Raw genomic sequence first — 17179 nt, forward strand, 5'->3', positions numbered from 1 at the left:
AATGTGTGTCTGTGTGGTATGTGTGTGCATGTGTTCAGATGCCTGAACAGGCCAGAGGCCACAGATGTCCTGCAGCTAGAGTTTTAAGCTGTTGTGACCTGCCCTGTGTGAGTGTACTGGAACATCCTCAAGAGCAGTGCACTTTCTTAACTAGAGACATCTCTCCAGCCCCAGAACTCTGTACTTTTAATGAAATGGCAGTGGCCAGGCTTTAATGAACTTGACTAAAACCACACAAAACAAACAACTATAATGTAAAATTGTAAAATCTTCCAATTCCTTTCAGCATATCTTGTCCAATTAACCTTTATTCTGTAAACAACAGTTTGGTTCCTGTGTTTTTCTAAACAGGAGCGCAGCCATTTCTAAACCTATTCAGTACGTTGGTAGGGACTTTGGCACAGTCTTCGTTCTCAACTCACACCATGCTCCAAGTGGGAACTATACAGAGGGACTTGTGAGCAGGTTTTTTAGAAGTGAGACAGAATTATCATTATACGAACTGAGAAGGGGAAGCTGGATAAACCTTCAAAGCCAGCCATTTGAGAAGACTGGTTTCGAACTAAAGGCAGCTCAAAACAGCAGGGAGATGAAGGGGCTGGTAACTGAGAGATGGCTCAGAGGTTAAGAGCACTGGCTGATCTCCCAAGGTTCTGAGTTCAATTCCCAGCAACCACACGGTGGCTCATAACTATGAGATCTGATGCCCTCTTCCGGTGTACATGTGTACATGCAGGCAGAACACTGTATACAGAATAAGTAAATCTTTTTTTTAAAAACAAACAACAACAAAAACCAAAGTGAGTTGAAGTAAAGAAAAACCCAGAAATTAGTGCAAGATGCGATATGTGCAATTGACTGACAGAAGGATCAACGTTGTGACAGAGGGCAGTTCAACTAAGGACTTGGAAGCAATCGGTGGCAGTGATGGGCTACGGGACCCGCCGGGAGGAGGGGGACAGCGGCCTCCGAGCAGGCCTGTGGGGCGCTCCCTCCACAGGGCTCAGCTTTCCCCGCAGTGAAAAGCAGGCCCGGAGCCCAAGGCTGAGAAGCGCCGGCGGGAGGAGGCGGGAGCCCGGGGCACCAGCGGCTCCTCCCCCGGCGCCTCTGCTATCTGGGTCAGACGCGAAGGCCGCGGCGCCGGACCTTGGGACCCGCGGGCTCCAGGACTCCAGTCGGCTCTCCTCTCCCCGCCCGTCCGCCCGCGGGCCCCGGTGCTCCAGCTACGACCACAGAGGAACGCGCGCCGCGACCACCGATCGGTGCGTACCGAGCCCGGGAAGGGGCCACTGGGCAGGCTGGCCGGACTGCCAGGGGACGGGTGGAAGGAGGCGGCGGCACTTCCGGCGGTAGCTTCACTTCCGGGTCGTGGCTTAGCGCCTGCTGACCCGGCACAGTCTCTCCCACGGAGCCTGGATTCCGGAGGGGAGGGGTGGCCGTGCGACCCCTGGGCGACCACCGGAGCACGTACCTGCCTCAGCCTCGTGCCAACATTGTTCTCTCGGCGTGCTCCCCGCACTAAAATATTTGGATTCGCTGCCTATTTTATACAAACATGGAAACCAGACTAACCGAATTACTAACGTTTGCAAATAAGCTGAATACTAAGAGGTCTCAAATTATAGATGAGGAAAGGCATGGGAATCTGATGTCTATGAATGTTAGAATTCACTGGGAAAGTACTGGGTTTTCTGCATCTCTGTATACAATATAGCTATTTTTATTCCCCCCAAGGGCTCAGAACAGTTCCTTTGGAAACTTAAAAATGATTTGTAACCCATAATGTGTCTTGACCCTCTTGGTAAGGTTTTTCCTTCCTCTGGTTTATGAGTTACAGCGTTTTACGCCCTCTCCCAGTACGAAGGATCAGCCGGTGAACTGGTGTGAATGCTCCTTAGGAGCTTACTCTAAACAGTCTAGTTAGTTTGAGAGCCTAATTTTAATATCCAGAGATGAAAACTAAAATACGAATGTGAAATTTTCCTTTAAAAGTATTTTATATCTTAGTTGTTTTAGAAGTCAGCACTTTATTGTTTCGCTAGATGATTTTCTACTAATAACCTTTGGTTGTGTGTCATATTAATTTTAGGTAATTTATATAAACGCTATGTCTTATCATTTTTCATCATTTAAGTGATTTACAACCTGGAAGTTTAAAGTCATGATATTTTGCTTTTGAAATGCAAAATTTTGCACCTGAAAGTGAGTTGTAAGTGCAGTTCAATAAATTTTCATTGCTTTATATGTACTCAGTACAATAATATACTACTATAAGCAAAAGTATAAAAACAATATAAATAATTTTATACAACCTTTTAAATTATACTGTAAACAGGCACGGATTCTTATTTACAGCTTTTGTACTTCTCTTTTTCATCAGTGTAATTTTCAGATTATTGGCTCCAAAGCACACACTGATTTACTTCTTGTTTGTACTTCACTCTTTCTATTCAGTGTTACTTTTCAAATTACTGACAGAGAAGCACATTTTAGCATAAAATTCAGATACTCCGATCTCTATGTTTCTAACGGCGAGAGTTTTAAACAAATGCCGGCTCTGCTGGGTCTAGCTCTTCTCAGTTTAATTTTCGTAGTTTTGAGGTTTTCTTTCACCTCTGAACATCTCTGCTCCATCAGCATTCTCCTCCGTGTCCTTGCCTGAAGCTTTCTGATTCCGCGTGCGGCTGGCTAGATGTCTCCAGGATTTAGGAAACAGGAAGCCAGGGGTAACCTTTCTCACTTCTTTAGTCAGATAGCCCTCTGGGTAAATGACAGCCATTTGTTTGAAGAAAAAAATAATGGCACTACTGTTTTGAACTACTACAACAGGATTATTTGGAACCGTGTGGTACCTAAAGAAAGGTAAAAGTTTGGCTGCTTCTCATGTGTTTTAAGCCTGCTTCTTTCTTGGGGATAAAGTCTTTTTCCTAGTCCGATTTTCACTTCTGTTTATTGTTAAATGAAAAAGGTTTTCAGATGTGTGTGTTTCGTAACATAAGGTTCAAGGCTGGCCTGGCAGGGGCCACAGGACTGCATCAGCACAGGAAAATACTTTGTGCTTCAAGACGGGCATGTGGACATTCTTTGTAAAGGGCGAGGTGGGGGGCGGGGGGGAGGGCCCTGACAGAGCTAGAAAGAAGGGGAGCGAGGGTGAATGTTGCTGGGGACCTAATGCTGGGTCTCATGTATGCTAAGCAAGAACCACACTACTGAACTTTTCCCCAGCCCTAGTAGTTTTATTAGTGGATAAAAAGCAGAAACAAAAGCCTCAAGATGATCAGGTTTGATGATGCATGATTTACTTGTAATATAAATGTATGCCATAAGTGTGCAGTAGCTTTTTTTATTTCTATTTTTTTGGGGGGGGGAGTGGTAATCTTTCAAGGTAATTTAGTGTTGTGGTATAGCATAATGTTTTACAGAGCCAAACAATAGTAATTATCAACAACCCCATCCGTTACAAGTGCATTAGATTCTGCTGTCGGTGTATCTCCTGCATGAGTGGGAGCGAACACTTGGTTAGATTTACAGCTCCCAGGTGTGTCAGTTGCCTCAGAAAATACTTGGGCTTAAAAGAGAGAAAGAAAAAGAAAAGAACCACTGGCAAATGTTCAGCCGTCAGACAAGCCTGACTAAGCACCAAGGTTGTCTTTGGAATTGGTGTAAGAGAGCGATTTTAAATCAGTGTCTTAAGAGATAATAGTCACCAAAATCTGAGGTAATTTCTGAAAGACTTTTTTTTTTTAATGAGATGAAGCATCCAAAATGGATAGTAACTGTTGTCCATGCGTATAGTATAATATAATAAGAATTTAATTTTGTGTTCTACTGTGTGTGTGTGTGTGTGTGTGTGTGTGTGTTTGCATGCCATTGTAGGAATTGTTTCTTTCCCTCTACCATGGGGGCATGGGGATTGAACTCAGGTCCCTTGATCCATCTCAACTACAATAGGAATCTGTAAAGAAACATTCCTGCTGCTTTTTCTTTGTAGCCCTCTCCCATAGGCCGTCTAAAGCATTGTGTTTAGCTGGCCACGTAGTAGACAGGAAACAATGCCTTGCTAGAATATGTAGAAGAATAGGATGCTAGGCACAGGATGCAAGATTTCAGGTACATAACCTAATTCAGGATTCATGTCCGTCTAGTATTTCTGCCCTGGCTTTCACGCCTGGCTGTTTTGGATAAGAAGCAATCAAAGAGAACCTTCATAAACGCCTACATCTACCCATTTAACCTGAGTCTCGGCTAACGTAATCTGCCTTTTCTTCCATCACTATCAAAGAGTGGTGTGTGTTCCTGTAAAAGGTCAACCTTGTGCCCATGCGCTAGAGGCCATCGCTTTGGCCTTCTGGTTTGTAGCTGTGCAATTCTCTACTGTTTCTTCTACTTTACCAATTTTGCTTTTTATTACATCTTTTATGGTTGGAAAATAAAGTTTTTCTTAACCTTTTGGCACTGTTTCTCTATAGAATTGGCATATTTTCTTCTACTTGTTTTGCATTTACCCATTCCTCAGGCCAGTGTGCCTTCCTTTAGACTAAGTGAATGTCTTTAGTATTCTGTTTTTATCCCACCACTGCCCCAAGACACACACACACACACACACACACACACACACACACACACACACACTGGTTTATCTATACCTTTATGGTTTTCTGTTCCTTTGGACTGTTGTCCTGTCTCTTACTTTCTAGGGCTGTTACAAACCTATGATGTGTTGTTGCCACTTTAGATTCAATAGCAACTGTTTTTGTTTTTGTGTTATTAATTATTCACTTTATAACCCGGTCATAGCCCCCTCCCTCTTTTCCTCCCAGTCCCATCCTCTCTCACTGTTTCCCCTATCCCCCCTCCCCTACCCCTCAGAAAAATGGAGCCCCCCCCACCTACCCACCCATCCCTGCATATCAAGTCGCACCAGGGGAAGTGATTGAAAAGCAGGCAAGAGAGTCCATGTCAGAGTTAGCCCACATTCTCCTTACTAGGGGACCCATATGAGATGACCCTACGTCTGTGTAGGGTGTCTAGGTCCGGTCCATGCATGATCATTGGGTGGAGCTTCAGTGTCCCCTGGGCCCTGGTTCATTGGCTCTGATGGTCTTCTTGTTTAGCTCCTGTGCCCTCTGAGTCTTTCTTTGCCCCTCTCCCCCTTTCACATGACTCTCTTTTTTTTTTCTCCTTTATTAATTTATTCTTGTTACATCTCAATGGTTATCCCATCCCTTGTATCCTCCCATTCTTCCCTCCCTCCCATTTTCCCCTTACTCCCATCCCCTATGGCTGTTCCTGAGGGGGATTACCTCCCCCTGTATATGCTCATAGGGTATCAAGTCTCTTCTTGGTAACCTGCTGTCCTTCCTCTGAGTGCCACCAGGTCAAAGTAGAAGGATCCAGAGGGTCCTAGAAACCCACAAGTAGAACATTATGATAGGCAGATTTGGGCTCAGGGGTCCCGCTCAAACTAAGGCACCAGGCAAGGACAATACAGGCGGTAAACTTTAAACCCCTACCCAGATCTAGCCAATGGTCAGAACACTCTCCACAGGAAAGTGGAGACTGAGGTATGACTTTCTCACATGACTCTCTTGATAATGGGTCTCTGCATCTGTTTCCATCAGCTGCTGGGTCGAGCCTCTCAGAGGCCACCTATGTTAGTCTCCTGTCTGCAAACATAGCAGAGTCTCCTTAGTAGTGTCAGGGTTGGCTCTCTTCCCTGGGGTGGATCTCAGGTAGTGGAAGTGGTTAAAGAGGGGGAACAGGGTAAGAGATGGAGCACAGAAAGAAATGAGGATTGATAGCAGGTCTGAGGAGAGTGGGAGCGGAGGACAGAGGGCTTGCAGAGAAAAGAGAAACCTTGGGGGTGAGGGTGCTTCTCTGTGACAAGCTGGAGACTACAACAGGGTAGGCTCCTAGGAAGATGCAAGGGTGACTCTAGCTGAACTCCTAGTACCAGGGGTCATGAAAACTGAATAGCAACTGTTTCATAAGTAAGCTTTAAAATGAGAAAACTGACTTTTCTGTTTACTCGCATTTGCCACTATTGGTGTGTGGCTCCATCTGTACATGTTCACGGTTACTGTTTTGCTTCTGTTTGAGGAACTTCTTAGCATTTCTTTTTAACACTTGTCACTTGAGAATAATAGTCTCAGCATTTGTTAAACAACAGAAATCCCGCCCCCCCTTTTTTTTTTACCTGTAATGTTGAAAGATATTTCACGGGGTATAGAAATTTCAGTTCATGGGGTCCCCAGACATTTTAAAGATGTCATTTCATCATTGTCTTGTTTAAGTGGCTCCTGAAGACATAAGCCTTCTCCTTCTTCCCTCTCTCCTCCTGTCCCCTCTTTTTCTGGCTCTCTTCCTCATGATTTTTATCAGCATAATAATAGTGGACTTTGGTGTCTCATTCTGCCTGATTAAGTTGACTAATTCATGACTTGTTTGCTCACCCTTTCCACCTTGTAACTCCCTGTCAGTTTTAGCTGTTCATGGGGCCCCACTGGCCTGCTTGCCTGCTTTTCCTCCTCCTCCTCCATTTAGGGATAATTTTCATTGCCATGTCTTCAAGTGCACTGGGTTTTTTTGTTTTCCTCCCATGGTGTTTGTTTGTTTGTTTGTTTGTTTTTTCTTTTTATCGCTATCAATTTTACCTCATAAAACATTTTTCCAGATTTTTAGTTTTCACTTCTGGAAATTACAGACTGGTTTTTTTTTCTCTCCCCATCATGTGTATCTTTACTGTGAATATAGTTGTACTTTTATAACAAAGTAGTATTTTATTTATAATAAGTGGCAAATATTTTAAATAATCGTTTGAAGCCTATGTTTGCTGATTGCATCATCTCTGGCATTCTCCTGTTTCTATGCATGTCTGATAAATAGTTGCTGGGTGTTGGACATTCTGGTTGTGTGTTGCTGAGTTCTGCTTTTTTTACCCCCTGTTTATCTCCAGTATGACACACTTTTATCTTTGTGCCAGTTAAATCACTCATGAATCCGTACTTTGGAGGCTTATTTTGAGTCTAGTTTGCAAGAAGCCTAAATAGCCTCAACTCTAAGGTTTCTTTAGCCCCCCACCTTATGAGCTGTCTTCTGAAAGAGCCTCACATAGTCTTTCTTCTTGTCATCTTGAACATTTCTCCATTCTATGCGACCCTTGGGACCAGTGTAACCTACAGCTGAAGTTATTCTTTGCCAGCCCCCCGCCCCATGGAGTGTAACTGTGTGTTTTCTGGACATAACATTCCTTATCCTCTATACTCTGGCACATGAATTCTAGACACTTTAGTTTCTATGAGACTGCCTACCTGTTTGTTTGGTTGGTTTTTCTTTTTTCCCCGTAATCTAGAAGCTACTTCCAACTGGGATCCAGGAGTCATTTCTTTCTGTTTGATCAGGGTTCTAGTTAGCAGTGTTTTTATCATCTGTCCCCAACAGGGATAACTTGCAGCTATTCCTCCCAAGTTGCTAGCAAATCTTAACACAAATATATGTTTAGTACAGGAAATCAAAGTGAAACCAAGTTTGGCATTGGCAGCTTCTAAGTATATTTATATGCTTATATGCTCATATGCTAAGGAAGAGTCTCTTGTCTTTAATGATAAGCCAAGACCAAGCAATTTCACATGTCAGCTGCACGCAAAATACCAACGAAAACAAAGACATCTTGAATTCTTACATGATTTTCTCAAGCTGATGATACTTTAAAGTATAGTTAAAGGGTAAACTTCAGGTTGACTGTAGAGAGATAGTAATAAAATCAGAATTAAAGTAGACTTCAGTAATAGCCTTAATAAAATATTCTCTTGAGATATGAGCTAAAGAGACACTTGCTCATGGTGTATTTTAGCTTGTGATTGATTTGTCAGATCGTTTTTATGACAAAAGGTTTTTCTTTTATTGATTAAAAAGGCATTGATATTTTTGTCCTGGACAGAGAAACAACATTCATTTACAATTGTGCTTTTTACATTTTAGAAATAACAGCCAAGAAATGCCTCATTCCACAAACAAAGAACTGATCCTTGGCATCATGGCGGGGACTGCTGGAATCAGCTTGATCGTCTTATGGTACCACAAGGTCCGTAAGCCAAGGACAACAGTGACCTTTCCTAAATTCTTTTCTCTTGGTAAGAAGTTCGGTTCCCCAACTTTGCAAGATGAAAGCCACGGTGAACAGGGACCATCAACGGTCTTTCAAAGAAGACAACTTCAGATACTGGAAAAGTTAAATGAGTTACTGACCAACATGGAAGAACTTAAGGAGGAAATCCGATGTCTTAAAGAAGCAATTCCAAAGCTGGAGGAATATATACAAGATGAACTTGGAGGGAAGGTGACAGTTCATAAGATGAGTCCTCAGCACAGAGCTAGGAAAAAGAAGGTGACAACCGTTCAAAGTTCAGCAACAAGCAACAGTTCAGAGGAAGCGGAAAGTGAAGGAGGGTAAGTGTCCTCAGCGTTTCCCGGGTCAAAGTGATCATTTCTCACATTACTGCTGTTATGTAGATAGCGATTCACAGTCATTTGCTCTGCTAGTAAAAGGAAATGAAAGGAGTGTTTGTTTTCCATATATATATATATATATATATATATATATATATATATATATATATATTATTCCCTTAGACTATATTACATATATATATGTTTATATAAAGACATCCTGTTAGAATTTAGAAAAGTCATTGTTTTCCAGGATAACTAATTTTATAATTTGGTTATTATAAATAACTAGTAGTAAGTGGCGTCATGTAAGAGTTGGAGAAGACAATCATCATTTGCCAAGATGGGTAACCTATTTTACAGTGTGAGCACTGTGTGGCTTTTATAGACAAAGCCCCTAGACCGGTGCGGTTCAATACAACTTCCTGTGATGCTATAGGAGTTCAGTGGCTGTATCTGTGCTGCCCAGCATAGTAGCCAGTAGCTATGTTTAACCCTTAAGCACTTAATATGTGGACAGGTACAACTGAAGAAAGGAACTTATAATTTTAACTCATTGTGAGTATAATTTTATTTAATGTAGTTAAATGTACCGCTTGGAGCTAGTAGCCACAGACTTTTACTGCAGGTCTAGAAAGATTAGAGGATATGTAAGTGATTTTGTTTCATCCCTTCATGGGCTAATATCCTGAATTCTAAGAACAAATATCCCCTTAGTTGGGAAACAAATATTCTGTGAATTTAAAACATTGACCCTGGATAGTGTTTTTGAAGAACAAAATAACCAGGGTTTTGTTGTTTGTTTGTTTGTTTGTTTGTTGTTTTTAAAGGATCTGTACTGAATGTGTTAGAGCCAGCATCCTTGAGAGTAGGGACCTTGTTGTCTTTGTGACCTCTGTGCCTTCACAGAGTAAGTGTCCTTAAAACCTTATTAACTGGATGGGTGATCCGCACACTTTCTGTGCAACTGGGAGGTGGCATCCGAAGGGAGAAGACAAAGAGGAAGGGTGAAGTGTACGTAGCTGGTCAGGTCTTAGGCATCAGTGCTAGGTCCAGAACGGTCAAGCATCTGTTTGTATGCTGAGCGGCGAGGGGCACGGAGCGGGGGCGGGGGTGACTATGAAGTTCTCTCGTAAGGAAAAGCCACAGATGAAGACATCATGTCTAAGACCTTGGTGTTCCTGAACAGAAACTAGTTTTCAAACAGGCAAGTGGAATGTTTAGAAAGCATCTAAGCTACGTTAGAAAGTGTCAATCAGAGCAGAGACCTGGGACTATTCATGAGGATGGCTAATAACAGCTTCGTCCTCTAATAGTGAGCAGAAGTCTACACACTGTGGGGCATCGCTGAGAGGTACAGAAGACCAAACAGATGCCTGTCCTGCGTGCGTGGAAGTCTGTGGCATTCTTTCATTGGGGTGCTGGATGAGGCTTGCACCGTCCCTTCACACACAGGACATATTAAAGCTAGAGACTGGGCGGGGACCCGGAAGCTTGGGGTAGGAGCACAGGCTAACATGGGGAGTGGCTTGTATTCTTAAAACCCCGTCGCAATGAATTTAAGCCTGCGGGCCCAGGACAATTCTAACATTCTAGAAAAAGAAGCAGCCCTTGTTCAGTGTAAGACAGATTAAAAAGAGATAATTACAAGATGTAATTAAACCCTAAATATTAGGGTATATATACAATGAACATGGGTTCAAGGAAGATTTTTGAAAATTATGAATGATGTAGCTGGTATGGATATATCAAAACTTTAAGACAGAGACAGTGAAATAGTACCTCCTCTTGCTTGATCGTGGGTGTTTTTGATCGCAATGACACACAAAGGTAGATATAATACAGCCCTAGTGACAGACTAGACTGTACTAAATGCCACTAAACTAAGTAAATGAGAAGAATCCTTTCCCCCTAACACTGCTTTAGAAAAGTTTTAAGCAAAAAAAAAATCATATTTTAATTATTGTTTTTAATGAGACACAAAAAGATGTATCATGTCTTTGTAGATAAATATCTATAAGCTAGAGCCATCTCTCTAGGCCTTCTCTCTCCCCTTGGAACTTGCCTGGTCTCCACCAGCTTCCCACCAGGGACTCCTTAGCCACCACAAGCATGTCAGAGACCCCAGGAGAAAACCAGGAAAGTACAAGGCATGTGCCAAAGTGGACACTGTGCCAACTCGGGAACATCAAAAGGATGCTGAGAGTCGGGCCACTGACTGTGCCCAGCTTTTGGGCTGTACTGGAGAATCCTTTCACTTTGTGCTCCGGGAGCTGAAATACAGACCTTGCCTTTGGGGGAGGGTGTTGTTTGTTTGTTGTTGTTGTTGCTGTGGTTGATTCTGTCGTTTCTGACTTACAGTTAGTCCCTTCTGTCAGGTCAGTTTGGTGTTGTAATTCAGGTCTAGGCTTCCAGGAAAACACACAGAGACACTGATTAGAATGGTAATTTTTTTTGTATCCTTCAAAGTTGTTCTAGTTAGATGATATTTTTCTAATCTATTAAAAATGTAGCATTGTAATTGAAATCTTTTCTTTAGGAGATAACCCCTACCTTAATCTGCATGCAAGTTTTGACAGTTTCAGGGTTGCCGCTACATTTTTTGTGTTCCTATATACAAGGTATAAGTGGTGTTTTGTTCCAAAAATTTACAAAACTGACATTTGACACAATGGTTTTTGTAGCTGTTTATGCTTTAATTTTTTTTTTTTCTGTTTTGAGGCTTTTCCATGTTGATGCATATAAATGTATGGTTTTTTTTTAATGTGGCATTGCATTCTATGGTATATTGGTGTTCTATATTGTCAATATTTAGGTCATCATTTGTTTTCTCCTATAAATAATGCTTCCTTATAACTCCTTAGGTACATGGGAGAAGGTTTTTAAAGCACGTGTTCGAGGTGCTGACTTAGAGACTATATTATTTGTTATATGAATATTAATAGGTCTTTTAAATATACTCAGTTCCCAAACCATGACCATATAAGAATTCTTATTGTCCCCTATTAATATTTATAACATCGGACTTTACATTTTAAACACATTTATGAAGATGACATGTTAACTAATCCTTTACAAACTTGTGTTTCCCTGAACGTTCGTGACATTGAGCATATTCTCATATGCTTGCAAACAGATCTGCTCTTCTGTGATGGGGGAGGGGAGAGAAAAGAGAAAGAGAGGGGAAAGTGGCCAGAGAGAGAAACTAAGAGGAAAGCTGAAGTCCTCCTTACTCGCTGGCTGTGTCTACCCTGTGCCAGGCACTGTCTGAACCCTGGAGGCACAACTCAGAACAAAGCAGTCCTGTACACCCGGCCACTTTCCTGCATTTTGGCCAGAGCCTTGAAGATGAAGGACCACACGAAAGTTTTCAAGCGCTTAGCATACTGTGCTTGACGCTGCCTGGCAAGGGCATGATGAGAGGCCGAAGCCGCTGCCCGTTCAAGCACTGGCTCGCCTGCAGCTGTGAGAGGAGACCGCTGCAGAGCAGAGACCATCCCACGAGTGGCCTTGCAAAGCCCGGATTCTGTAGGGATGGGTGCTTTGAGAACACAAGTGTGGAATGCGGGAAGAGAGGCGAGAACAGCATCTCTAGTCTTCGGGAAGCGGTGCGACTGGAGTGGGCGGAGGTGAGTGAGCCTGCAAAGGACACCGAGTACTGACTGGTGCTGCAAGTGTGTGTTGAGGTGGGAGAACAAAACAAAACAGCCCCAGCCCAGAACAAAGCAGCAGAGGACTGAGAAGCCAAGGAAGAGTGAGGTTCCAAGAGCACGAAGGAGGCCCTCTGCTGTCATCGTTCCCACACAAGGACTCACCCTGGCTTACCTTCAACCGCATGTGTGACATCAATTTCCCAGACCTGAATTCTTTTAATCAAGTGTAGCTGAGGCCAGTGAAATGGATCAGAGGGCGTGGCCTTTGCCACACAAGCCTGACAGCCTGTGTTCTATCCCTGGAAACCAAGATGGAAGGAGAGATCTGACGCGCAAGAGATGTCCACTGACCTCCACCCTCATGCCGTGATACCACACATGCCCACCCCCACCTCCAGACAAACACGCAGTAATTACAGATAAAGTGATTTTTAACTAAAGTGCATTTAATACCATATGTCATGTTGTTTTACGCCGTAATTGAGCTGATGGAGGACAGTGCTTTGCACCCCGTCTAATCCACGGTGAGTTCTGTAAGCTCTCCATGTTCTGTCGGTTAGAAGGGGTGGGCCTGGGCACTCACCTGAGTGTTTGTGAGGCACCTGCCTAGCAATTGCAAGGGCCTGGATTGGACCCCCCAGCACCATGAGTCAAGGCAAAGAAAGAAGGGATTCAATGTATCAAATGTACTAAAAGGAGGTCAGGAACTTTCTTTCTGCAGAGACTTAGGAATTGAAGACATACAACGCCTTCTGCCTCATCTACCAAAAACTAATATCTACCCCTGGGTTTGAAAGCACCTACAGCCAGTAAAGGGTATGGCTGTGACTCAAACACTTTTTTTCTTTCACAGAAACAGGTGCTTTCTAAGTATCTCCTCCCTATTTCATTTCTCTTCAGTATACATCCTTTGTCACCTTAGCACTTCGCTGGACATAAATGCATTGAGCAATAAATGTCCAAATGGAGGAAGGAAGGACTAAGAGACCAACAGTGTGTAAGGTTGCTGGTGGGAGGCTGTCCAGGGAAAGAACTGCATAGGAATCGTGTGCGTTGTTGCCTTCAGTCGACCGTGGCTTTTAGCTCTTAATTTGCCAGCCGATTCCTTGAGCATAATGAAATCAAACTATACATTCCGTAGCCATAGAAACTTCAGCTCTTCAGAGAGGTGAGCCACAGAACAGTGTTCTCCTAAGCCAGTGTCGCTAGGTTCTAGAAGCCTCTGTCACCACATTCTCTTCTTGCCATGCAGTTCCACGTGCCGCTTAAGCATTCAGTCTTCTGACCTGTTCCACCTACACAGGGCATCTTACGTCTTACGAGTGATGGCCCAGAAGGGAAAGACTTACTTTGGATGAAATTCAGTATGGGAGAATGCTTAAGGTATGCCTTAAAGACAAAGCAGGGCAAAGCACAGCACTTCACGTGTTTCGTGTTTGCACACTGAAGAATGTTGAAAGTGTTCAGAAACGCAGTGTGGTGCTGCCTTTAGTTCCCCACAGCAACTGCAGATCTCTGTGTTTAGTGGACGCATCCTCCCACCCAAGAGAGATTTTTTTTTCTTCATCCATGGCAGATATATTAAAATGTAAATTAGTCAAGGACTATAGGTTTACTTCAGTTAATTTTCTTCAAATGGTAGTTTAATCGTCTCAAAAAGATAATGTGGCGTGTGTGTGTGTGTGTGTGTGTGTGTGTGTGTGTGTGTGCGCGCGCTCTGTTATGCCTGATGTCATTTTATGGTTCCCTTTATTTTTCTCTCTCTGCTTCCCTGATTCTCTCCCTCGCCCACCCCCTAAGCTTTAACAGAGTTCGCAGGCTCCTGTAGAGAGACAATCTACCTATCTGTGCATGCTTGTGGGCACATCTGTGCAGCCATTAAACTTAATCACACCATTCTCTAATTAGCTGTTGTTTCCCATTGGTATGGTAAATACTGTTACTTAGGAAGTTTGATATGTCTCCACTGAGCTCCCCTTTGCTTTTTCTTCCCCATGTGGCCCATTTTTCACTCCAGCTGCTGGAAAGAGGACCAGAGCTTCCAACCAAATTGTCCCGAAGACCAAGTTCCTCCACAGGCCGTGCATCATGGAGCCTCTAATATTTTACAGCTAGAAGGAGCTCCGGATTATATAGCATACAAGACAAATAGAAAATTATCTTCCTCATCAAGTGCATCTGGCCGCTTATATCTCTCTAAAGGAAGACACAGCTTACTGACGAGATTTCGAAGGAAAAAGCGACAGCAAAGTAGAGTTAACTTTGATTCTCAGGAAGACTTAACCTTAAACGCCACAAGATCTTCAAATCTCTTTAGTGCCGTTAGAGCTCAATGTTTTTCGCCCAGCAAGCTAAGTGTAGTTTCCTGTTACAGGAATAACATTGTCTACGATACTCCTCAAAGTAGTCTGAACCCGTCTCATTCAAACAAACTTCAAGGCTTATCTAAAAGGTCAACAAATATTCATGCTCAAAAACATATCAGCTTCTCTGATACTAAACATGGCCGTAAATATTTTCCAAATTTGGAAACAAAAGCCGTTTCTTCCAGCCATTGGACTGTTGAGAGAGCATCCTACCCTCCAAGCCTAACAACATCTCTCTTTTCACTTTCAACTGTTATTTCTTCTTCCAATCAAGTGTCTGTTGCCGATAGCAGTGGATATGGCCAACTAAGTAAGGATTCGGACGACGCCCTTCATCACAGGTCTCAGAGTCGGAGCAGAGATCCCTCGCCAGCCGGTGTCGAGCATCTGTCTCGGAATGTGACTTCGGCCAGCCTCCTCCACGCCAGATTTCCTTCACCTTATAAAAATATCAATAACTTAACTGTTGAAGTTACCTCAGGCCCCTTTGAGGAAGAGAGTTTCCCTGCCTCGCCTTTCGATGAAGCTATTCCTTCGCCTATTGAATTGAATGAAATAAGGTCACTGGGATTTTCCTTTTCTCTCAGAAGGGCGGCTTAAGTCAGGAAATGGCCCAGCAGTCACTCTCAGAAGTCAACAGAAACCAGTGCTCACTTCTCTTGGAAATCGGCTCTCACATAGCTCTACCGCAGTCGGGGAGAGAGAGTTCTTCCATTTTACAGTTTAAATGGAACAATGTAGTTCTGAAAGTTTGTAGACATTGTTAGAATGTGGAAGCCAAAGATAATTTCATGTTTCAGGCATTTGTCAGAGTAGAGTGCACAGATTGACTAGTCCTAAATTTCTAAGTGACTATGGTAAAATATTGTGGTCTGAAAAATGACACCTAGTTTTTCTGTGTGAGTTACCTGAATGTAATACACCCTTAAGAGTACTGAGCCTCCTTCCATCCTATTCACAAGAGATGGTATTCCTACATAATCTGTAGAGTTATGGTGACTGCTTCATACACCTTCATTCACATCAGTCATCACACTGACAGAGTCTTCATTAACACCATAAACAGTGATATATGGAAACGTAGATTATTTAAAACCCGGATTTTTAAGTTATATATACTTACGTGGTGGGTGTATATGCATACCATAGTGTGTGTGCGGAGGCCAGATGACAGCTCTTAGGAGACAATTCTCTCTACCATGTAGGTCCCAGATGTCAGACTCACATCATCAGGCTTGGTGGCAAGCACCTTTCTCTGATGAGCCACCTCACCAGTCCATAAACCAGAATTTTTGCTTAATAACTTAATTGCATATTTATATATACACAAATATGAGAACTTAAGGAACCATGAAATCAGATAAAAAAGCATATGTATTGGCCTCTCAAAACTATATTCTTAAGGCATTTTTCTTATTTTTTTCCAGAAGGCAAAAAGTATTCTCAAAAACAAGCAATAAGTAGAGATAATACTGTAAGCAACTAAAAAACACTTGTTTTAATATAATCAGACTTTGTTCATAAAAGGGTACTTGCATTATTTTCAGTTTCTTATCATATTAAGCTGAAACCTCAATCCCCGTCGTTAAGCTGAACTGTTATTTTTATATGCAAGGGTTTCTGTTCATCTTAACACGTGAAAATTCTTTTTAATTTTACATTTACTACGAGCAAAGAACAGGACGTGTATCATTGTAGCCATTTTGAGGAGCACAGCTCGGAAGCGTTGATCACACCCACATTGTTGTAGGACTAGCATTCATCCCTGCTGATCTTTTTGTATCCATTAAGGAACAACTAATTATTTTCCCCTCACTTCTCATTTCATTTACATTATGTTGTCAAAGGCTTATGTAGCATATGTCAAAAATATTTCTTATTTTGTAAAGCTGAATAATATCTTCTGTGTGAATCATATCTCACCTAGCTATTCATCTGACAAGAGATAATTTGGGTTTCCTCAGTGTTGAACTATTGTGAATAAGTCTACTGTGAACATGAGTGTGAATGCCTCTTGGAGATGATACTTTTTAATGTATTAGCATATATCAATTATGCATAATAATGGGTTTCATTGTGATGTTTTCATACATGTACACAATGTATTTCAGTCCTATTCACTCTTACCCTCTTTTTTCCCTCTTATTCTCTTTGATCCCTTTTTCTCACCTAGTTCCCCACTTCTGTTTCATGTCTTTTTTTTTCCCTAACAACCTAATCAGTTTCATTATGATTACTATAGGAAACTGAGGGAGGCTTGTTTACAGGATCCTGGACACCTTACCAGTAGTTATGCCACTGAAGATAAATTTTCCCCATCAACCTTTAACAATGTATAAATTCTCAGAGATGGAAGGGGCCTCAAGAACTTCTCCCTATGCTGTGCCTGGATGTTGACAAGCCTACTTCTGTAAATTCCAGCCTGATAGCATTCCACACCATACAACCCTTCTTCCAACTCTTGCATTCTTCCCACCCCTTTTGTGATATTCCCTGAGCTTGGCAGGGGGTAGTATAGATGCCCCATTTATTGGTTAGTAGTCAGCAGTCACTTATTCTTATCACTTGAACAGTTGTAGGTTTCTGGAGTTACTGCTGGCCACTGGAAAATAAAAGCTTTTCTGACCAAAGTTGACAGTACCACTAATCTATTAGCATAAACATAGTTATTTAGAGGGCAGTTTGACAACCATGTTATGTCCAGTTAGAAAA

At 42.4% G+C, this 17179-nt stretch overlaps 1 protein-coding gene across 4 annotated transcripts in view; it reads left to right on the forward strand.

Annotated features, from left to right (window-relative positions):
- The first annotated feature begins 1068 nt into the window (after positions 1-1068).
- Positions 1069-17179, forward strand: part of RMDN2 (regulator of microtubule dynamics 2) — a 49235-nt gene continuing 33124 nt past the window's right edge. The window contains exons 1-3 of one of the 4 annotated variants that reach the window (XM_084793126.1): positions 1069-1262; positions 7981-8448; positions 14119-15027. In XM_084793126.1, the coding sequence (XP_084649252.1) occupies positions 7997-8448; positions 14119-15027 (1361 nt within the window). In that variant the 5' untranslated portion in view covers positions 1069-1262; positions 7981-7996. Of the gene's footprint in view, positions 1263-2236; positions 2863-7980; positions 8449-13323; positions 13485-14118; positions 15028-17179 lie in introns of those variants that run through there. The other 3 variants (XM_084793124.1, XM_084793125.1, XM_084793123.1) reach the window with 3 other exon arrangements.

The sequence above is a fragment of the Acomys minous genome, assembly GCF_964271855.1.
Source record: "Acomys minous genome assembly, chromosome: 8".
NCBI lineage: Eukaryota > Metazoa > Chordata > Mammalia > Rodentia > Muridae > Acomys > Acomys minous.